Genomic DNA, 22880 nt, shown 5'->3' with positions numbered 1-22880 from the left:
TCACTTAAATTCTAAAAATTATACTTTACTGCATATAATGTGCAGGAATGGTATTAACAAAATAGACTTTTTGTGACAAGTCTCAGCACAGTCTCAGTCCTTGGGGTGGCCAAGTACAAGTTGGAGAAATATCCATTAAGGATGAAGAAAGAGAGAGAGGAAGAAAGAAAAGAAAGGAAGAAAGAAGGAAAGAAGGAAAAGAAGGAAAGAAAGAAAGGAAGAAAGGAAGGAAGGGAGGAAGGAAGGAAGGAAGAAAGAAAGGAAGGAAGAAAGAAAGAGGCAGGGAGGGAGGGAGGGAGAGAAGAGAGAAAGATAGAAGGTCCCAGGCTTAGAGGACTGGAAAGAGCAGCTGGTTGAGAGACGCCACTAGCAAAGGCTGCCTCCAAAGCTGGACTCTGAATCTAATGCAATTATCTATTGACTCAACTTACTTATAATCACCTGTCCTTATGTTGTCCCCGCTGTCTGCAGTACAGTAATCATTAATCAACTCGCCCTCTTGCTAATGCAGTGATTCACTGCTCTGGGGACTCTAGGAATTTGCAGGATGCTGAATTTTCAAGGCTGTAGCTAACAAAACGCCTTCCTGGGCCAGGATGTGCCGTAGGGAAAGCAAGAGCTGGCAGCCGCCTGCCTCTGTGTCCCCCCTAGGGAGGTGCCCTCTGGCCGCATGAAGACTGGTTTATTTTCCATTCAGATGTTCTCTTCTAGACTATAGTTATCTTAAACAGGGCAAGTGAAACAGTATCTGAAACCGTTGCCAGGGCAACCTGACAAAAGACTTTACCCTCGGTGACAGTATATGTAATTTGTCAAAGGCAGCTGGCTCAGGGAGAGAGGAAGGAGAGAGGAATAGGTCGTTACTTCTGGTCTTTGAAAGGAAAGCTGAAATACTATCTTCAGGTTAAATCAACTGAAGCAGAACAGGAAAGCAATTGTGACCTGTGCAATAAACACTCAGAAAAGTCAGTTTGGGAAGGCTGAGAGGCAAACCTTAAACCTTTTTTTCCCTGATGATCTCTGTAAAATCGTTGCATGTCAGGGCTTTTAAAACCAAGTGGCTTGAAGACCTGGAGCTGAAAGTAAGCTCCAAAGAGGAGAGAACAGGAGAGAGGGCAAGAAATTGAAGAAAGCAATCAGGATGTTCAAGTACATTAGATGCATGGAAGCTGGGAGTTCTTGACACATCTGCTAGCTCTTCTCTCCCCAGACCATAGCCCCCTTCATGAGAGCAGCCACTTGTACTGAGACCAGCATCACAGAGCTTGGACCAGCTTCAATCTGCTCATGGTATCACTGAAAAGACAGGCCCATGAAAGATAACCGGCTCGAGGTTACCCAGCTAGGAAAGGGCAGAACTAAGCCCAAAGCCCTGTCTCCTGCTTCCCCGTGATCTTTCCACTTATCTGATGCCTCTGTCCTGCGAACATCAGTTTATTCTATCTTTGAAAGAAGCATAACCTGGACAGCTTTCAAAGTATGCCCCATGGAGACAGGGGCCGAGCTTGGAGGGCACCGGGCATCCCTTGCTCTCAAAGGTATACCTCCCTTTCTGTTTTTATATCTATGGGGGCCCCACTGAAAATTATTTAAGGGAAAATCATTTTTAAAAATCAGAAACCAAGAAACTTTTTCCCTCACCTATAATGAATAGTGTCATAATAAATACTTTCTATGTGTTAAAAAAAGAAATCGGAAACCAAATTGGAATGGATCACAACAATGCTGACTCAGAGGTTCTACCCGCCTCTCCCCACCGCTCCCACCTCCAGAGCCCCTTGGGCCTCCTTACCGAGTTGGTGCCCAGGATCTGCAGGTTGGGTTTCTCCGACTCAAGCAGCTTGGCCACCATCTTGAGGAAACTCTCCACGAAGAGGTTGATGCTCTGGCAGTGGCAGGCCATGAGCAGCTGGTCCAGGGCCTCCATGGCGATGCACACGTACCTGGGGAAAGTAGCACCATGGCCATCACTCCGCCTCACGCCCACGCCACCCCCGCTGCACCAGCTGGGCAGCCTCCAGGTAACGCAGCTCTTCCACAGGTTGTCAATGTCTGGAGAGCTGTTCCAACAAGTGCCCACTCCGGCCCAGCACAGAGAATCAGAATGAATCAGAGCTGGAAGGAAGCCTAGAGGCCAATTTATTCAGCCCTTTATTTTATAGATGAACATGAGGACAGACAAGGTATACCATTTCATGAGTAAATACAAGCAGAGAGGATTGATGCCCTGAAGAGCAACTTCTGAACCCAAACCCAGTGGGATCAGAGAACTACTCAATCTAAGTCATGAAGTGTTTGTTGAGCATCTGCTGAGGAAAAGCTCTGTCCTAGTCAGTGCAGGGGTGCAGGTGTGAAGAAGTCCTTCAACTTAAGGAGTCTGGAGCTGGATGGATACACGGATGTCTCTTCTAAAGGGAAAATAGGAAATGCTACAAGAAAACCACGCACGATGTCCCACGAGGGTTCCAAAGAAGGAAGGAGGCTCCAGTGGGGAGGGAATGAAGAACTTTCTGCAGAAAGTGTGAAGTGGCCTGGGTGAGCAGACTGCAAAGGCTAAGGAACATCAAACTGCAAGTTTTGCACTTGAAGCCCTCAGAAGTTCTGCAGTGAAGCACTGCGCAAACAGAATGGTTGACAGCACTACCGTATCTGGTGACACTTACCCGGGGAGCATTTTTTCCTCTGGAGGATGAGATAGACACAGAATAAAAATTCTTTTCTCCTTATGAAGAAGGTACTCTGTGTCAACTCTGAGTCCCTAACTACTTAATTCTTCTAAAGTCTAAAACCTGAGGGAATACGTTCAGAAACTGGGAAGACAAAACACCCAACGGAGAATAGCTTACCAGTTACATCTGCCCATCCCATTTTTTGACAACCAAATAAAAACTTCTTCACATTTCAAGCAAACCCTAATAATCTCTATCCTAATTCACAATTTTACTTTTAGAAGCAGCGAAAAAGAGGGCTGAACCCTTTTCCTACCTGCCAGCCCTTCAACCACTGGGAAACAACTATCTTATTTTCCTTGTCCTTGTCTTCTCCATGCTAAAAAGACCCAGTCCTTTCCAGACCAGCCTTTGCAGGACAGCTCCCAAGTATCGTCTTCGCCAACACCTCTCTTAAATCCCAAGGAAAATGCCACAAATCAAATTCCTACTGAGAATTAGGAATGCACGTCTAAGCTCAAACCCAATATATGTCCCATGGCAGTGACCTAACAGGCATACGGTCAGGTAAGGTGCACCCCACCAGTTACAAAGCATCTGCAGTCTAAAGAGAACTAGGTAGACAGACACAGAAAAAGGTTACCTTACATAACTTCTAATAAGGGAGCCTCTGCAAAACTGCTCTCGTTAAAATTTTTATAGTTTTCATTAAGGAGTTAGGTGTCTGGGGCAGAATGCTAGATGTCTCTCCAGGAATCTATTCCCCCCCCCCCTTTTCCCTAGTAATTTAGAAGTTTTGCCTAGCTGTGGCTGCTCAGTGGGAACATTCCCCAGCTTCTCGTGCTGCTAGTTGAGGCCACGTGATTTAAATGTTGCCATTAAAAGGAGCAGAGTAGGGGAGTGAGGTGAGCAACACCAGCCCTCCTCGTCCTCTCTTCCTGCTGGCTGCAGGGTGGCAGCAACTGGACAGTCAGAGGTGAAAGCACCTGGGTGACCTCATGGAGCAGAGCCCACTGATCCTGCCTGGACTATTGCATGAGAGAGAGAAAAAAAACACTTCCATACTGCTGGAGCCACCATGCCTTTTTATACCCTAAATAACCCACGTATCTGATAAGCAGGTTGCGGAGTGCTTTAGAAACCCGAGGGTACAAATAAAAGTGAATCCTGAGCAATCCAAAGCAACTCAAGTAACTGCCCTCACAGGAAAGAGAAGTCAGGCTGAAGATGCCTCCATCCTGCCAGAGGAGAGACTGCTGCAAGACTTCCTGGACATGGGGTGAGGCTCATGTGCCCATCACAGGAGATACCTGGGTTGCTAAGGAGTCAGACTGATGCCTCTAAGTCAAAGCAGTAGCAAAAGGCTACTCTTAAAGAAGACGGTAGAGCTGTCACTATGGGCTTTTCCAATGTTAAAGCTGCCCGATGCTCTAAAGCCAGGTTCATGTGCCACGTACACCAAAGAGGATGAATGAAAAGATTTGCTCTTCTCTGTGTCTTGACCCAAATCATGTCTATCGTCAAAGGTGAGGCAGATAGCACAAAATTCTTGATTAGCTCATCTTTGTCTTTTTTTTGTCTTTGCTTTTTTTTTTTTTAAACAAAGTTTGGTTAAATAAAAAAGAAAGCACAGAAAGCATGACGACAGGACAATTTCTGGAGATACAAGGTCATGACTCAGGCTTCACAACACAGCTTGCAGCAGCCACTCAATTTCAGACACTGTGTCTCCAAACTGCCTCGCACAAGAGCCAGCTTTGCAAATTTAAATGTATAACATAACAGCAGTCGAGATGTTTTCTAAATGCCTTTTTTTTTTTTTTAAAAGACATCAGATACTATTTTTTAGGGACCTCTGGGCTAACTTCTCTACCAAGAAACCATTAAAAAACAGCCTTTCTACTCTGAAATTTTCCTTTCTACTTCGGTAAAATGTTTATTTTGTTTACCTAAAGGAACCAAATCAACTATTATTAAATTAAAAAATTTAAAATATTATTAAATAGCTGTCTCTGGGCATATTCACAAATGGATCTGGTCACAATCATGTTCTTGTCTACAGAGTGTCTTTCAAATACAAAGACTACACTGGGTCTCTGGGCTCTTTTGGTGAACTGGAGTCATGGTCCTCCTGCTCTGGAGGGCCGGCCAGTCCTGCTTCACGATGGCCTTGCCCTTCACAGGCTGTCCTGGTCCCCGTCCAGGGTATCTACTGTGCTTTGCAGACCCAGTCCCAGCATGTTTCTGGTCCTCTGTGCAGGCTGTGAAGCGGACTGACTCCTGCAGGTTTGGGGAAGCAGCCTGGGCCAGGGCCCTTGCAAAGGGACAGGTTTTCCCTGCAGAGGAACCCGGACACTTTCCGGCAACCAAACACGGCGGGTGGGAAATGAGAACAGGCACTGTGGAATTCTCTTCTTTTAGGAATCATCCCAGCACCCTTCTGTAGGAAGGGTTTCACCATTATTTTACAGAGTTTAAATGAGGGAAAGGAAGGGGTGGGTGGGGCTTGGCAAGAGAAGAAACTAGAAGGCCCCCCCAAACCCCAGAGCTTAGATTGCTGCTTTTCCTTTTCCTGAAAAAATTCCCAGAATATCCTGATAAGGAAAACCATCCTTTCCTAGCCAGAGGGGGGAAAATTGGCTTCTGACCAGGAGTGGAAATTTTGATGGAAAATAAAAACTATGGTAGACGTGAAACTGAGAAGTAACAAAGTTTAAGGCCTGCTTCTTGAATACACTCTCCTTCAACCCCCATCTTTGATCCCAGCAGTAAGGATGGAAGGATTGTAATTATGAACTTGAACTTTTCAAAGTATCTTAGAAGGTTGGAAATCAATGGGACCTTGGACCCTTCTAGTCCAGTGCTTGCTGCATTGGTCCATCTTACCATAATCTCCCTGGGCACGTCTTCTCTGTGAAGTCTGTACTCCCAAAGGGAATAGAGCACAGGCTTCTTGGGGTATATCCACTGGGCTTGGTGACCTGAAAGGGGTCAAATGTCATAACAGGTCTGAGAAACTGGCCTGACTGGGTTGTTGGAGCAGGATGGGTCAGGAAGTCGCTGGTCAGGACTGGCCCACTGCAGGGGCCCAAGGGAGAAGGCAAGAGCAGGTGACGGACCACAGCAGAAAATGACAACCAAGAGTTCTGGGTCCACTCATAAAGCTTCACCCAGCAGGTGAAGAAGGCAGAACCCAAGGGATATGGGATGGACCGGGATCCGTGGGCTGCAACCAAGGTCAGGCCAGGACATTGGGCAGGTTATAACAATAGGAACTCAGGGTCATGGGCCAACCAAGGTAGAAGGTGAGGAAAATACACAGGGGGCCTGATGCTTAGGAGTGAGGCAGGAAGTACCTTGTACTGAATCCCAGAATAGGCTGCTGGTTCTGCTTGAACACCGTTCACTCAGTCAGGAGTGGCCCTAGGACCCTGCAGGAAAGGGGACCCAGACTTCACTGGAGAGGAAAGGCAGATCCAGGGTCAGAGATGGGGACCAGCAGGCAGAGAAAGGGGGCAGCTTTAGTGGGGCCAGTCATTACCCAAGAATCCCTCACAGAGCAGCAGACAAAAAACCTCTTATTCTGGGCAATTTGAACATATTTAGTCATGTCCCCACTGCTGGACAGAATCTTCTGGGTTTTAGGAGCCCAGAAGTAGAGGCTGACCTAAGCCAAGTGGGGAAGGATGAACCCCCTCATCTAGTAGGAACCTGTGATACCTCTTTCTGAAGGGTCAGCTCCATCCTACCAGGTTCAGGATCCTTCTGGGGACTGTGCATCCCTCGGGAGCCCCACCAGGTGAGCTCCAGGGCCAGGCTCCTTGCGGAGTAGCCCATCCCATTTTGGCATGGGCGTCTCCTTCCTCCACAGTTTCAGGCACTGGGGAACCTGACAGGTTCTAACGTGGCCTACTGTACGTGGTCACTGCTCTGTGGTCACTGTCCACTGACCCTGAGTCTCACCCAGCACTGCCGTTACCTCCCCTGTCCTTGAGTTTCTAGGGGTGCTTTAGCAGCTGGGCTGAACTGGAAGGGAAGAGGGCAAAGAGGAAGAAGAAAAATATCAGGAATTCTTGCTTTTTGTTGCTCTGCACATGACTGTCCATCAGAGTCACACAGAGCACCAACACCGTGGGAAACCTGCATCTTATCCTCTCTCTGCCCACATTTGCTTTTCACCCCTGATGCTAAACACAAATGAGCAGAGTTCACATACATCTGGAATGGGGCAATTCTGCAGGGAGACAATGGGGCAGAGGAGGGTAGATCTGCCACTGGGTCCAACACCCAAGGTTCATGCCCACATGGTCAAACCATAAACACAGACGCCTGCAAAAGCAAGGAGACAGCTTCTCAGGTTGCCTGTGTGTGAATATTTCGCTCCTCCAAAGCCGCCATCAGTGACGAGGAAGGTGATGATGACTGTGGCGTCGGGTAAGGAAAGACGAGGAGGGAGAGGAGAGAGAATAGGAGAACAGATCTAACAGATTTTTCTTCTCCAAGCGTTTATGATTAGAGCCCCCTGTGAGGCTGTTAAGACTTTAAATACTTAGACGCTGCAATGGTTATTTTTAACAGAACGATACCAATTTTGAATTGCAGTTGTAAGGGCAGTGGAATGTTTCCAAGCGGCTACAGGACATTTTTACTGAGAGAACCATCGCTGCAGATAGGGCAGGCAAAATTAGCATTTAATGTTTAATGTTATTGTTTGCATATTAGTTTCAGGTTCAGTCTAGGATAAAGTCATTTTAACGTGCTTAAGCCTGCTTTATAATATGTCAAGGCAATTTATATAATCAGCATGTACAGTATACTCATGCCCTTTTTATTGCACGTGTAACCTAATTTTATTATATAAAGGGATCGTAGAGATGAAGTGTTTGGGGTCCTGCTTTTACACCCGGGATAGCTTGCTGTAAGCATGGCTGGTGGGTCCTGTCGAGGTGTGGACCTCTAGATCTTGTCAGCACAAGGCAGACTTTTACACTCTGGTTCTCACTCTACCTTCCTCATCAGGCGGAAGGAGCCTTGGAGGGCGATGGGGCTGCTGGCTGGTAGGCGTGGGGTGGTGCTGAAAGGGCTCCAGGGGAGAGAGTGCCGCAAAGGCTCAGAGGCCAGAAAGCCAAGGAGGGGTCGTCAGCTAGTCCGTCTGGAGCGGGTCTAGGGCAGGCACGGCAGGTGAGGTGGGCAGGGCTAGGGGAAGGCAAGTTAGGGGTAGGTAGTGGAGGACCCCAGAAATCAAGATGACAATCTTGAATTGTATTCTGAAGGAGCCAGGAAAGTGTAGCTTTGGGTCGGTGTTGTAAAGATCACGGCTACCAGAATTATCTGGAAGGACCAGACCAGGAAAGACGGGAAGCAGGGAAACAATTTGAAGACTACCGCCATAATCCAGAGTCTGTACCAGGAGAAAGGCAGGAGCAGAGGAAAGTAGAGGATGGATATAAAAGGCTTCATGGAGAATAGAACGAGTGGGACTTAGAAACATCTGCCATAAATCTACTCTTCCGTCTGCCCCATCAGCAGTGCCGCCAGGGACGTCTTGAGTTCTCTCCTCATCCAGTCCCTGCCCAAACTGTGGTGTGACGGGAGGGCAGCAAACACGGTAAGACCCGCGCTTCACTGGTTTCACTGTGGACATAACCATGCTCAATAGATAATATTTAGGAAACACACAAAAAAGGTAGATGGAAAACGAAAAAAAAAAAGCAAGAACTCCAGCCACACTGCTCACAAACAAGTACTCTTAGTATTTTGGCATATTTGTTTTTACTATATTTTCTAGTCATTGAGATTTGTTGTTGTTTTTAACTTGATTTAAACACTGTGTTTGAATTATGAATTCTGTTTTTCATTTACTCAAGGCAGTTTCCATATTATATGTGAAGTATGTTTATAAACACCATTTTCATTGACTAGATGGTATTTCCCCAAGTGATAAACACCAAAATTTACTAAACTATTCACCTCTTATTAGACATTTATTTCTACTTTTTCAGTGCTCTTCATTACACAATGAACATCTCTGTGGGTAAAGTTAGATTACATTTAAGATTGATTCTTAGGGCTACATGAATAGAAATAGAATTATTGGATCAAAGGGCATAAGTGTTTTTGAAGCTCTTGACATATACTTAAAATTACTTTCTAGAAAGGCTCAATCAATTTGCACTCATTCTAGAAAAGTATGACAATGCTTCTAATTTTGCCATCCCTGGGTTAATCCTGGGAATTAGATATACTTGAAAAAAATCAGTTTGATAAGTGAATGTGGCATCTTAGTTTTTCAATCCTCATATTGGATTATAGGTTTGTTAAATATTATCCCATGTTTGTAATCAGTTCAAGCTCCTCTTCTGTAAGTTGGTTATTTGGGGCTCTTGCCTCAAACCATTTCAAGTCTCAGTAGCCCACACTATTCCTTATGTGCTATATGCTACTAATATAAGAGTTTGAATCTTTTTATTTTTTAAAAATATTTCTTTTGGTTGTTCATCTTTTACATTTTGATGGTTTCTCTTTTATATCAAAATATTTAAAATTTTAAACCATTAAATCTCTTGGTCAGTCATTTTCTTTAAGATTCCTTCTCTCTTCTAAACATAGCAAGTCCTTCCCTCTTAGAAGATTGATGACTATTTCACTTAAGTGTATTTTTGATGGACAAATTACTAACTGTGTCTTCTCACTAGAATGTAGATGGTTCCTTCTTGGGTTTTAAGACAGTGAGTTGAATGAGGCAGGAAGAGTCTGATGAGGATAACGGCACATTCTGAGCTAGACAAACTTTTTAAGGCCCCAGATGGTGTGCGAGGGCTTCTGGATGGAGACGTGGGGGATAAAGGGATGCTCAGAGAGGTGCTCCTAGGAAGCCAACACCCCCTTCTTCCTGAATCTTAGCAAAGCATCGCGTTGGACCTTTTGGAAGAGCACAGGAACGCACTCCTCAGTGACAGCCCCCATTTTCTCAAGCTGTTCAATAGTCTGATCTATTATATTCCTAAAAGGATCCTACATTTTGCCCTAAAAATATAATATTATATAGTTTCTGAAAATCTCTCTCCCCCTCCCATACCACGTACCCATATCGATGACGACCCACGTCGCGGATGAGCCTCTCGGAGAGGTAGGCGCCAATACGATCGAGCTTTTCTGGGGCGGAGAGGGCGTAGAAGGTCAGCTTCTCCATGTTGGTCTTCACCAGGCCATCCTGGAAGACAGACCAGGCTCTCGGTGGCCATGCAATGGCTAGAAGAGTTCAAGTCTCAAGGGAAATGATCATTCAATTTAACCAGCATTCAACAGAGTGCCTATCATATATGTGACAGACATATGTGGCATGATTTCAGGGATACAGAGATGATTAAAACCTAGTTCCTGCTCACCAGGAACTCACAACTTAGCCCAAAGTGTGCTATCTATAAATAAAAATAGTGGATATAAATGTACATATGTGTGTGTGTGCATACTACAGGGATTTACACATGTATGTGTATATGTACATGAATGTGTAGATATGTATGCATGTGTGTATAGGGAGGGCCGTGTGTGTGTGTGTGTGTGTGTGTGTGTGAATGGATGACAAGGCTTCAATGAAAGCAACTGGGAATTAAGATGTATTGGATATATGACACCAACACACGAGCAGGAAGAAGGCAGCTCTGCAGCTCTCAGGGAGCTGTCCAGGGGATGCTGGAAATGGGACTCTCCACTACCCATCAAGGAGCGGTCATTGATTCCCCAAGAGCAAGTCAAGTACATCAGACCCCAACATTTTTGAACCACACAACCCATAATGCAGCGGGACTGTGGAGTGGTGCCTTGGAAGCCAAGAAGCCTGGTGTCCTGTGTGCACACCCGACACCTGGCAGACACCAGAGGGAGCACGGAGCAGACGTGGGCTCCAGAGCCAAAACCCAAGAAGGGAAGTGCTCACACTTAACAGCCAGGAAAGAGTACCATCAAGAGAGCTGGCTGCTCAAGGAACTATCACCCAGAGAGACATGAGTGAGAAGGATGTTCAGCAGCAGCACAAAGCATGCCAAGACAAACTTCCAGAGCCCTCTGCAGATTCTGACTTCAGAGTGGTCCAAAAAGCTTCTCAGTCTTCAGGCTCCCAACAGCTTCTGGCCATTGACCAGGGCTGTGGCCACAGTTTCGGTTCCTCTGAGTGGGTCCTGGGGTGGGGGTGGGGGGCCTGCCTCCCATTGCAGCAGCCCCCAGGGCCCTGTGTGGGGTGAGAAGGTGAGAGGCACGATGATGGCAGGAGATGTGACCCACCTCAGGATCCTCTGGGAAGATGTTGTCAACCAGCCTTTTGTACCTGGGGCGCAGGGCTCCGCAGCAGCCACACACACCTGGAACAGCAATGAGAAAAACCTGTGAGCCAAGCCTCCCTGGTCAGGCTGAGGGGACCAGGCCCCCCGCTTGTTAGAAACCAAACCCAAGCTGGAAACAGAATGGTCCCTCCCTCAGAGTGCCAGGGCCTTATCCTTCCAGGGCCTCATCCTTCCACAGCTTCCCCACCCCCACCTCCACCCCCATTCCAAGATGTGTCTTTCCTTCTTGGTGTCTTTTGCTTAGGGATCATGCACAAGTGCCAGCAGACCAGCATTTGTTCAGGAAGCCAGGGCATAGAGCACACACATGCATGCACACACGTATGCACACAGGTACACACATGTACACACACACACACAAGCATGAGCGCTCTGGGACAAGACTATATATAAAAGTGCCTCCTGCAGCCTAAGAATCTCCCGCGGTGTCCTGGGAGACAGATGCGGCTTGGAAGAGCGGTCGCTCTACCTACCCTGCCCCCTCACTGGCTCCCACTTCTTTTCTACTCCAGTCCTCAATCTCCTTTACCATCCTCTCCCCTGGGGCCATTTCCATTATAGAATGTTATGTGAAACTATGACAAATTAACATGGCCATTAATTATTCACATCTGAAAATACATCTTTACTGCTGCGAGACCATGGTGTTTGAAAACTGTGGTGTTTGGGAGCTGGAGGGCCCGGTGGGGGGACGGGCACCAGTCGATGGTTCTCAGTGCCAGCCCTCCCCCACCTCATGAAGTTTTCACCAGTCTGGGGCAAAATGAAAAACTGAGTATAATGTGGTACATTTCTAGAAAGCTGAACCTATTCTATTTAGAAGACTAACACGACCTCCTTCTTTGTATTCTGGTGCTGTGAAACGACGGTGTAGGAAATCAATGATAATAAGACAAACTTTGGGAAAATAAAAAGTGGACAAGCCTAGGTCCCACCATAAAAAGTCTTCAGTTGGAACCACTGTTCTTCCTCAACTGTTCCTCCCGATGCAGACACTCCCCGCCTGGCACATCCCAGCCGCACACTCACTATGTGTGTTGAGGTGGGGGGGACAGTGTGCCTTGGGGAAGGGAAGAAGGTGGCAGGGAAGAGTCTGGGAGCCTGGGAAGTCCACCCCCTCAAAAAAAATAATTGGCTTCTCATTCTACCAATTAATGCTTAATTCTGTTTGTACAAACAGTCTACTTGAAAAGCAAATGGATCCTGGAAGGATCAAGCCTATGGATCATTCAAAAAAGAATGAATTACTTTAATGGGAATTACTTTAATCACACAAAGAGCTTTACTGTGGCCAGAAAAGCTGCTCTCAGGGACTGGGCAGGGGTGTGAGGCAGCAATGCCAGGAGGAGGAAGGACCTCAATCTGGGCTCCAGGGGACACTCGGGTGTTAGGGAACGAGTGTGTCCTGGGGGGCGCCCTGAGGGCAGCTTATCAGATTCATGATATCTAGGGACCCCCGGGGTCCCACCCACTCTGGGCACGGGGAGGATGGCCAAACAGGTCCACGGCTGCAGACCGGCCTCTAGGTTCAGTCTCCTGGGCTGGCCCGGCACTGGCGTCTCCTTATCTCCTCCCTGCCCCTGGCTGGAAGAAGGTGTTAGGGACCCCACCTGGCTGGCATCCAGGGTTATTTCTCATGACAGGGACAGCTCCCTGGGGTCACGTTGCTCCTCTTGGGCCTCAAGGCCCAGGATTTAAACTTGCCCTCCTGCCCTCTGCCCAGGACAGCCGCCAGCTGCCCTCCCCTCTGCATCCGCCAGGCCCAGGCGAGCTGAGTCTTTGCACAATTGCTAGCTGGTCGATGCTCGCCGGTACATCTTACTGCGGCTTCCCCACTGACCACTTACTCAGCAATGGCAACCAAGGCCAAAGGAGGGCCAAAGGCCTAAGAAGTGAGAATCCCAGAACGTTCCTTCAGAAGATCAACCCTCCCTGGCTTGTGGGTCCAAGATAATAACTTGACCTCAACTCCTAGTCACTGCCCAGCCGCCTTCTCCAAGCTAGTGTCCCTGAACCTTCCTGACTCAATGCAAATATGACACATCACGAGTGCACACAGCAGACCAGAGTCAAATGCTGTCAAGAGATAACGTAAGAGGCTCACTGGAGAGGATCCACAGGACTGGCCACTGGAGGGTGGCCAGGAGAGCGCCATCGTGTGTAACTAACAAGCATTCCTCACGAAAGGGTCTGAGGACAAACCTATGAAATCAGATACACCAAGTCTTCCTATTTCAAATTTGCAGGCATATTAGCTTATTAAAGCCCCTGAAAACTCCTAAGGTAAGGAAATTGACTTAAATTTGTTCAAATCAACATCTCCCCACTTTTCTCTGTTATAAATACCACTGCAATGAATACTTTTAATCTTCTTTTTTCAAGGTATATGTATTGCCTACTATGTGGGAATGGAAAGGTACACAATACTGTAAATGTAGTACATTGGAAGCAGTGCTAATTTTAGAGTTTAAGAAGTCCTAGGTTCAAGTCCTGTTTCTCCCATTTGATCTTTGAGACTCAGTTTCCTCATCAATATTATGAGAAGATTTTCCCTAAGGTACAATTCCATAATTGAAGTCCCAGGCCATTTGACATAGAATCTAGAAAGGGAGAAATCACCTTGAGTTCTGATGGTTGGGGGAAGGCTTCCCAGGAGAGGAGGGACAAGAAGATGGGGGCAGGATTCATGGAGGTGAAAAGGACAGTGGACACTTTACTCCTGTGCCAGGCGCTGGGCTAAAATACTTTATAGGCATCAACTCGTCCAATCCTTACAACAACCCTATGGGATAGGTTTTGTTTTTATCCCCATTTTACAGATGTGGAAGCTGAGGCACCAAAAGGTTAACCTGGCTAGAGCCTCACAGCTAATAAGTGGCGGACTAGGATTTGAACCCCCCAGGTCTACCTCTAGAGGCCACGATGTTCTTCACTACTATACCAGGGAAGGCATGCACTAGCGCTCATCGAATTAGGGAAGGCTTATACCGAAGAGGAAGGACCACCAAGGCAGTGCATCTTGAAAAAAGACAGAATATGTCACCCCAAAATATGCCTCTTTGACATAAAGATTATCTCCAGCTGAAGTCAATTAAGCAGCAGCAAAAGGCAGAAAAAGCTCTCCCTTTTCTGCCTAAAGATGGGAAATAAATTCTCCTTTTACTGGAGACAAGAAGATTCTTCCTTTTAAGAAGTCACCAGAGGAATCTGCAAACAAACCTTGTGAAACTAACTCTTACCTTCCTAGTCATTTCTTCACCATTTACTACCCGTAGCCCAAACACCTTTGTCTGGTCAATTCTTCACAAATATATTGTTTCTTTGTCTAAAAGGTATAAAAGCTTCCTTCTCTGGTCACTTCTTTGGGTTATCCTCTTGTAAAGGCTCCCACACACACGCGAAAATTTAATCAGATTTGGATGCTTTTCTCCTGTTACTCTGTCTTTGCAGTTTAATTTTCAGACCCAGCCAGGGACACTAAGAGGGCCGAGGAAAACTTTTTCTTCCCTTACAGTTTCAAACTGTAACTGTACACTTGTCAACTGGGGAGCTTATTAAAACGCAGATTCTGTTCAGAAGATCAGGGTCAGGGCCTGAGACTCTGCATTCCCACCAGGCCCCAGGTGATGCTCATGGCCCTGGTCCAGGGACCACACTTTGGGTTTGCAAAACACCAGAGCACAGTAGCTAAGAATTTGGGCTCTGGGGTCAGACAGGCTTAGATTGAAATCCCAGCCCTTCCTATTTCTTACTGTTTGATCTTGAATAAGTTACTTAACCTAAATCGAAGTTCCCTCATATGAAAAACGAAGATGGTAATGGTTCCTTCCCAGGGGCTGTGGTGAGGATTAAATGATAACATCTCCCCAGCTCATCCTTTTCTAACTCCCTTGAAGCAAAGATACAGAAGACCAGGCTGAGGCCAGACTGAGGACAGCTTTGAACAACAGGCTGAAGAGTTTAGGTTTTGCCTAAGTTAACTGGGAGCTTTGGGAACCTCGTGAGCAGTGGGTGACGTCAAAGATCAGTCCAGAGGTGGCATGAAGGATGGGATTGGACATAGAAATTTGAGACAGAAGTGTGTGAATGAATCACCCCTGGTTGGGGGCAAACACCCGAACTGAGTGATGTTATCCAGACAGGAGAGGAAGGGGCAGAATCAGCAAGACCTGAGGGGTTCTGTGAGGAGGAAGAGGAGGAAAGTACGAAAGATGACTGTGGGCTTTCCTGAACAAGGACCAGAGGCCAGCAACCCCTATGACTGAAATGGAGGAGACAGAGGTGTCTGGGGCTGGGGGAGTGGGGACACCTAGGTGGGAACATCCAGGTAGTCGTGAGGCGGGCTCCAGCTCATGGGAGAGACCAGGGCTGGAGCTGGTCACTGGCCCTCAGTGACCACTGGTGCTGTGAGAGAGGACCTGATTGCTCCAGGCAAAAAGGGACGGGAGGAGCAGAGCCCCCCGAAGATGGCTGCCTTGTCCACTCCCTCTACCACTTTCTTCCTATTTCCCCACCCACTACTTTTCTATAAAGCCTTTTCCCTCTCTTTTTCTCATTTCTCTGCCCGTTTCTTAAGGCCCTACTGGGAACTTCATGCTGCCCACATGATTCCAGAAACATGCCCTTATTAGCACCCCCCCTAAAAATCAAAATTCCCTGTCTCAGTGATCTGATTATTTAATTCACAAGATGCTAGTAGCTGATCGATAGTCTTCTGAAGGGTATATGCATCTTTTAAATGTTATAGATAAACAAAATAATCTCTAACAGTTGAACCTTAGAGCCATTTGGGTTGGGGGAGGGTATTTACATGAGAAAACCAGTATACAAATGTCTGCAAACTGTTCTGCTATGTTGGGCTCTGGAGCTTGTTTGCTTGCTTGTTTTTAACTCTTTACACACTCAGTTTTAAGGAAAATAAGGTAGGGAAGCAAAATTAATAGCCTTGTTTTTTTGTTTTTTGGGGGGTATCAGGGGGAGTACAGAAAAAGTTAATAGCTTTTTTGTTTGTTTTTAAGCAACCACACTAACTTTCAAAAGAAGATGGGGCAGACAACTATGAAGCCACATAACTGACAATGTCCTAATTTAAGGAAAGAAACACAAGAAAGGATTATTAGGGAAAATAAAGCCAAAGCTATTTACCATCTTATCTGCTCTACTTTAAAAGAAATGGATCATATAACTAAAGAGATTTTTTGTAATCTCAGCCAGAAGGCAGAATACCTTGAGAACCACTCCACACTTCCTGGGTAGGTAATCAAAGCAGCAGATAAAGGTCTGCTCTCTGATAAGGCATAGAGGGCTTGGTCAGGAGCTCCCGCTCTGCGTGCCAAAGTATCTGCTGAATGAAGAATGAGTGTGTGATTGAGAGGAAAGCAATCCGCATTTAGCAGAAGATCTCCAGGTGCTTGCAATTCTCCTAGGAGGACTCAGGGGAATGTTCCCTTTCTTCATATATATAAATAATGTTACATTTTATTTTATTTTTCAAAATGAAGGTACTGGGGATTAAACCCAGGACCTGATGCTTGCTAAGCATGTGCCCTACCACTGAGCTATACCTTCCCCTGGGAATGTTTCTATTGGAGAACCGTTGGCTTGAGTTCCTGAATCCTGCTCAGCCTGTCTTCTGGGGTTGCCACCACCTGTGGCTCTTGAAGCCAGGCTCACTAGGGCCAGTCTCCCTCTAAGTATGTGTATGGGGGATGGGGAGTGGGTAGCCTGGGGTCAGGGTTCCTTCTGCCCTGCCCCTGCCTCACTCCGGCCCGCTGCTGACCAGCCCCAAACCCCCCAAGCCCCGCTTGCTGGCTCCTGACTTGGCCTGATTGCTTATCAGAATCACCCTTGAGTCTCTGAGGAGGGGCCAGAGGTGATCCTCTGATTCTGACGCACAGCCAGGGTGAGAAGCACTGGCCCAGCTCTCTGCCTGGCAGCAGGTGATAACAGACCTCATGGCTGCTGGCAGCCTCCATGGACTCTGGACTGCTCATCTGGCAGCAACGGTGTCCTCATGACTTCTACATACTGCAGCCCTGCTTCTCTTTTGCTCTGCTTGCCTGATCCTATTTCCTCGACTGATCTGTCCCCTTGATCACAGCTGCCCACTACATAGGGTGATTGGAGGTCTGAAAAAAGCAAAAAATTCTCAAACACTAAACACATCATGCTTTTCAACATCTAGGCCCACTTCCTCCCAATTCCCTATTTCGAACTCAGAATCATCTCCCAGGACCCCTGAGATACATTGTTACTTCATTTAGATATAGATTCCTTCCTCTTCCTCATCACTGCTCCATCCCCTGTCATGCTGATCTTTAATATCTAAAAAATGCAAGGGTTTACCACCTCCTCTACGCAAAGCACTTGGCCAAGCACTTCACAAATATTTTGTATAATATTCATAGTAATGCACTAAGGTATGTACCATTATTCTCATTTTATAAAGAAGCAGGATCCGAGAGGTTAGGTGCCCTGCCCAAGGTCACACAGCATGTGATTTTCTGCCATAAGGCTCCCCTAATTCTCCCATCACTTTCCCCAAAATATATCCTCAATAATTTCTCAGGTTCATCCTGTGCTCTCATCTGCCACAGCCACCTTGCCAGAACACCTACTTGACACCTAATATCCAGTCCTTATAAATGTCACTTGGCCAGTTTCCTTGCTTCAATTCATTCTCTAGGTAGTTTTGAGGCAAATCTTTGCTTGATTTAGTTTGCTTCACAGCCAAGCTGTTTGTATGGCTCACGGTTACATTAAATGTCAACCCTTCCACTTAGCATTCAACAGGAGCTGTCCTGAAACAGTGGGGTCATTCTGTCTTCATATCCTTCCTCCTGGCACAGCCCCTGTCCAGCCGCCAGAGGCCACATCAGAGTCCAACTGTGAGGAGGGCTGGGCAATCTGAGGGGCAGAGTAGGGTAACCATCCAGCCATGGACAGCCCCACAGCTGCAGATGAGAGGACATTCAGGTGACAAGGAAGCTAGAGATGGTGATGGAGCCTGAGAGTCAGAGCCATGATCCTGGAGGCCTTGAAGTCATCACACTGAGTATGGGGTGAGGGGGGATGCTGGCATACCGTGGCACCTGCTGAGTCCTCCTTGGAAGACCTTCATTAATAACACCCCCAACTCTCAGCATTACTTTCCCCTCTGCCACCTAACTTCTGTATATCCTTTGCACTATATGAGCTGACACAGTCTTCCACCACTGCTTGCTCAGACTAAGTTATTTCAGGGACTCGTATTTTCTCCCCCCAGATAAACTGTAAATTCCTCAGGTCTCATTTCCTTCTAACTTCGGTACAGTATTCTGAGCCCAGCAGGACTTGAGGAAAGCTGTCATGACGTGTGATGCCTTTGATCAGCGTGAGATCCAGGGAAGTCACCTCCTCTCCCAGACCTTGGTTTCCTTTTTATAAACATCAATGCCAGTATCCCCATTCACCAAGAAAAATGCCTTTTTGCTCAAAATAGTTCATATTTATTTTCTTAGCTTTACAATTCCTTTGTAAAGGCAAGGGTTGGGCTTGTGTATCCCTACCAAAGCAAACTGAATTCTTTTTAAACAATTTACAATAAAATTTAACCAACAGCTAATGGCACAGACACTCCTTTCAAATGAATTGGAGGAAACAGAACAAAGTTCAGAGAGAAAGGGGTGTTAGATTCAAGTACCTCCTGTGAGGACCAGGTCTTGTGTCCAGCTGATGTTAACTGAACCTCAGCACTTTGTACAGTACTTGCTGGGTGGAGTGGGGAACAGGAGGAAGTTTAAAATATACAGGTTCTGCCATCAGAAAACTTACTCTCTGGTTGAGACGCATCCACATTTAAAGTTGATGATGTATCACAATGAGACTAAGAAGTCCATAAAACTGAAGAAATCTCTTGGAGTTTGATGAGTCCAGGAAGGCTTCCTGGAAGAGGCAAGACTGAGCTGGATCTCTAGGGGTGGAGAGAGCTGGTAAGAGCTGGTAAGTACTGGTGAATCCATGAAAGGAAAAATCAACAGCATTTCAAAGGGGAAAAATTTAAGAAAACCAAAAAGGTTTCCTTTGCTCTCTTTCCCTTTTTCCTTATTCCTGATTTTAAAAGGAATACATGCTTGTGTATATGTTTGTAAAATAGGAAAAAATTAAAAGGAATATAAACATCACTTATAATCACACTATTCATGATTATAACTGTCAAAATTTTAATGTATTTGTTTTAGTTTTTATTTCTGTGTTTATCCATATTTTTTAAATATACACATAAAATTGGGATCATACAGTATAGTGTTAAAACCCATTTTCTTCTTATCTTGTGAGCATCTATCATCTCACTAAATATTTTTCAGAACCTCATTTTAATGGTTATTTACTATTCCATCTTTTGCCCAGGCCCTGATCTAATCATTTCTCATTGCTGTTTCCAATTTTTCATTATTCTGAATGATGCAGCAATTTGCCCTTGGTAATTACAGCCAGGAATTGTACAGGGAGAGCCTGGTTCAGTTTTATCCGTGGTAAGGAAATGATACGGTGCCATGTGGCTGCAGGGCCAGTAGTGCCGGGGAGGTGGCATCTGCTGGGGCCAGGACCTGGCTCTTGTTGTCCAGGGAAGAGTCGAGATTGAAAGACCAGGAGGAGGTGCTGACGCAAATGTGCTTGGAGAAGGAGGCAGAGTCCGAGTTTCTAGACAGATTTTATTGGAAATGGAATTAAACAGCAGCTGAATTCTCCCTGGGGAGACAGTTTGGACCAGACTATGTCTGAATTCACAGACAACAGTAGCTGTCTGTAGCCCAACCTTTTGGAACCCCCTCGCTTCCAATACGCTCAATGCTTTCTGGCCAATCTTGGTTAATCTGATTGCCACCTTAATTGAGGATGGGGATTTAAAAACAGAGAAATGTGCCCAATTGATTTAATGTCAGGGCTTCTATTCTTTACTAACTGTGAGCTTCCCTGGGCTTGAGTAACAGAGAAAAATGAACAGAATGTTTTCCCATTTCTTGTCTCTTGGAACCGCTAACAGCAGGAAAAAAATGTATCCCAACTTTTATCAGAAACCAGACAACCTGACTTCCAACCCCAGTTCCAGCTCTCATAAGCTGTGTAAATTTAGGCAAGGCTCTCTGTGCCTCGGGCTACTCATCTGCAAAACGGGCACAACAGAACTGACTTCATAAGGCTGTGGTGAAGGCTGTGGTGAAGATTAGATAAATTAACACAAGTGAAGTTCTTAGGACTTCTTGGCATATAATAAGCACTCAAAGAACATTAGCAGTTGTCATCATTGATATTATTATGATAATAATTATTAAAATCTTCCCTAACTTAGGAGACAGAGGGCAGGATAGAATAAAATGGAATTTCAGAGCAAGAATGATCCTTAAAGGCTTTTGGTTTTATTTTATACTTGTAGTGTGAAGCAGAAATAGCACAACATTGTAAATCAACTATGCTTCAATTAAAAAAAAAATAAATCTAAATCCAAATCCAGGTAGACATACATCCCCTCTCGGATGCTCAGAGACGAATCTCTGAGTAGAAACACAACTGAGCAGGTGTCACCATGACCACCAGCAGCAGCTACGGTGTTTCCAGTTTGTCTGTGCCAGGCACCAGGCTGTTTCACCTGCGTTCATTCATTTACTCTTTACAGAAAGTCTGTGAAACCCCTACTGTATAGCACAGGGAACTACAATTTCTTGTAATAAGCTATAATGGAAAAGAATCTGAAAAATACATATGTATATCTATAACTGAACTGCTTTGCTGTACACCTGGAACTAGCATTGTAAATCATCTACACTTCAATAAAAGATAAAATTAAAAAAATAAAGTTAATGATAGAGTAGATCTGAACAGTTCTCATTACAAGGGAAAAAATGTTTTTCTTTGTAATTGTATAAGGAGATGGATGTTTAAACTTATTGTGGTAATCAATTTGCAATAGATATAAGTCAAGTCATTATGCTATACCCCTCAGACTTGTGCAGAGCTGTATGTCAATTATATCTCAATAAATCTGGGGAAAAGGAGGGGAAAAGTCCATGAGGCCTGATACAATTAACCTCGTTTTGCAGTTGGCACCAAACCTAGGCTCTTATCTAATTTGTTGACGTGTAGAAACTAAAGCATGGAGGTCTTAGCCCTCAAATACCTCGCACTGTTGAGAGGCAAAAATAGAAACGAAAGTACACGCAACAAGAATGTGGAACATTCAATCAGGATCATTCTAATTAAATGTTACATGTCCACAGAATGGGATTGCTGAGGTAACTAGAGATGGGATGGGAACTTGTCAGAGGAGACTAATTTTGAACGTTATTTATAAGAGAAGGATTCCATTCAATTGTGAGAAAGAGGGCTTCCCAGGTAGCAAGAGGGAAGAAGGAAAACACAGATATTTCCTGAGAGCCTATTACATTATATGCCTAACCTAAGCACAGTTTTTAAAAAATCTCATGAGGTGTTGTCACTTTTCAGGTGAGAAAACCAAAGCTCAGAGAGGCTTGTTAATTTGCCCAAGATCACGCAGGGAGCAAGGAACAGGGCCAGGAACAGACAACGAAGGCCCTCTGACTTTGGAGCAATGGTGTGTATAGAGATTTGAAGTGAGAGTAAATATGTCAGGCAGGGGATATAAAGCAAAAGAAAATTAGAAAAAGCTTAAGTAGAAAAAAAATTCCTAAGATAGATGATTAAAAAAAAGTTATGTATAATTGATGATGAAATCTGAACCAGGTCTGTGGATTGTACCAATGTTGATTTCCTGGTATTGATACTGAGGGAGGCTGGGGGAGAAGGGTGCAGGGGCCCTTCCTGTACATTTCTTTGCAGTAACCTGTGAGTCTGTATTTCAAAATAAGAAGTTTTTTAGAAGGTGGCATATAACAAGGCAGAGTAGACCTCCTCTGAGTGGAGGTGGTACCTGGCAGAGGACCTTGACGTAGGACTCTGCCTGCTCCTGAGGGCACAAGAGCCAGTGTCATGCCAGAGCCTTCCCACAACCCCTTTCGGGGCTCTTACAGCCTAGCTGGACAGAAAAGACACAATCAGCAAATAAAATATAAGCCGGCCTGGGTGCACTGATGTTTCTCAAGGAAAGTTTCATGTGTTACAGCGACTCAAAGGGAAGTACATGCTCCTTAGGCTGGGTTGGTTAAGGAAGACTTCTCAGGGGCGGTAGAATTTAGGCAGAGCCTTTAAGGATGTGTCAGGGAGGAGGAGGTGCAGTCCAGGCAAGAGAAACCATTCAGTAAAGGATTATGTGTAGACGTAGTTGTGGAACTCAAGCTTGCCTGGGAGCTCTTTGGCATCTAGCTATCAGTGTAGAATGGGCATTCAATAAAACTGTTGAATAGTTTAAAAAATATTCACAGGAAACAGTTTTTAAAGATTCATCCTCAGTATTGTCAGTCCAAATAGGAATTATATCACAATGTAGATACAGTTTTGTGTTCTATAGCACAGAAAGAACACACTTTGGAATTAAGCAAAACTGGGACTATGGGCTGTGTGACCTCAGATCCAAGCCCTCTGCTGGTTTCCTCATCTGTAGGAAATGAGCAAAGCACCTACTGTGAGCTGGCACACAGCAGGTGCTCCATATATGTGAACGCTCTGGTCTCTTCATCTACTTCATAAGTATTTTTCCTGTTGCTGAATTGTCATCATAATTATCACTGTTAATGTGGCTTAAAATTCCATGGAGAAGACCTATAATCATTTCCTGAATGGCTTCTGTATTATTTGACACTCATCTTGTTTATACTTTCATGCTATTAAAAATAACGTTGAAATGAGTGTGTATACATTACAGCTTTTTTCACTTTCTGGATTATTTCCTTAGGATAGATTTCCAAAAACTGAG

At 45.4% G+C, this 22880-nt stretch overlaps 1 protein-coding gene across 5 annotated transcripts in view; it reads right to left on the bottom strand.

Annotated features, from left to right (window-relative positions):
* The window catches only part of EFR3B (EFR3 homolog B), an 80755-nt gene that overhangs the window by 35813 nt on the left and 22062 nt on the right, over positions 1 to 22880 (bottom strand). For 4 of the 5 annotated variants that reach the window (XM_032497148.1, XM_032497149.1, XM_032497145.1 and 1 more), the window contains exons 2-4: positions 10953 to 11029; positions 9755 to 9882; positions 1793 to 1943 (exon numbers count right to left, since the gene is read on the bottom strand). In XM_032497148.1, coding sequence (XP_032353039.1) covers positions 1793 to 1943; positions 9755 to 9882; positions 10953 to 11029 — 356 coding nt within the window. Of the gene's footprint in view, positions 1 to 1792; positions 1944 to 9754; positions 9883 to 10952; positions 11030 to 18823; positions 18935 to 22880 lie in introns of those variants that run through there. The other variant, XM_032497147.1, reaches the window with a different exon arrangement.

The sequence above is a fragment of the Camelus ferus genome, chromosome 15 (assembly GCF_009834535.1).
Source record: "Camelus ferus isolate YT-003-E chromosome 15, BCGSAC_Cfer_1.0, whole genome shotgun sequence".
NCBI lineage: Eukaryota > Metazoa > Chordata > Mammalia > Artiodactyla > Camelidae > Camelus > Camelus ferus.
The sequence above is the reverse complement of the archived record's forward strand: the minus strand, read 5'-3'. Positions and strand labels throughout refer to the sequence as shown.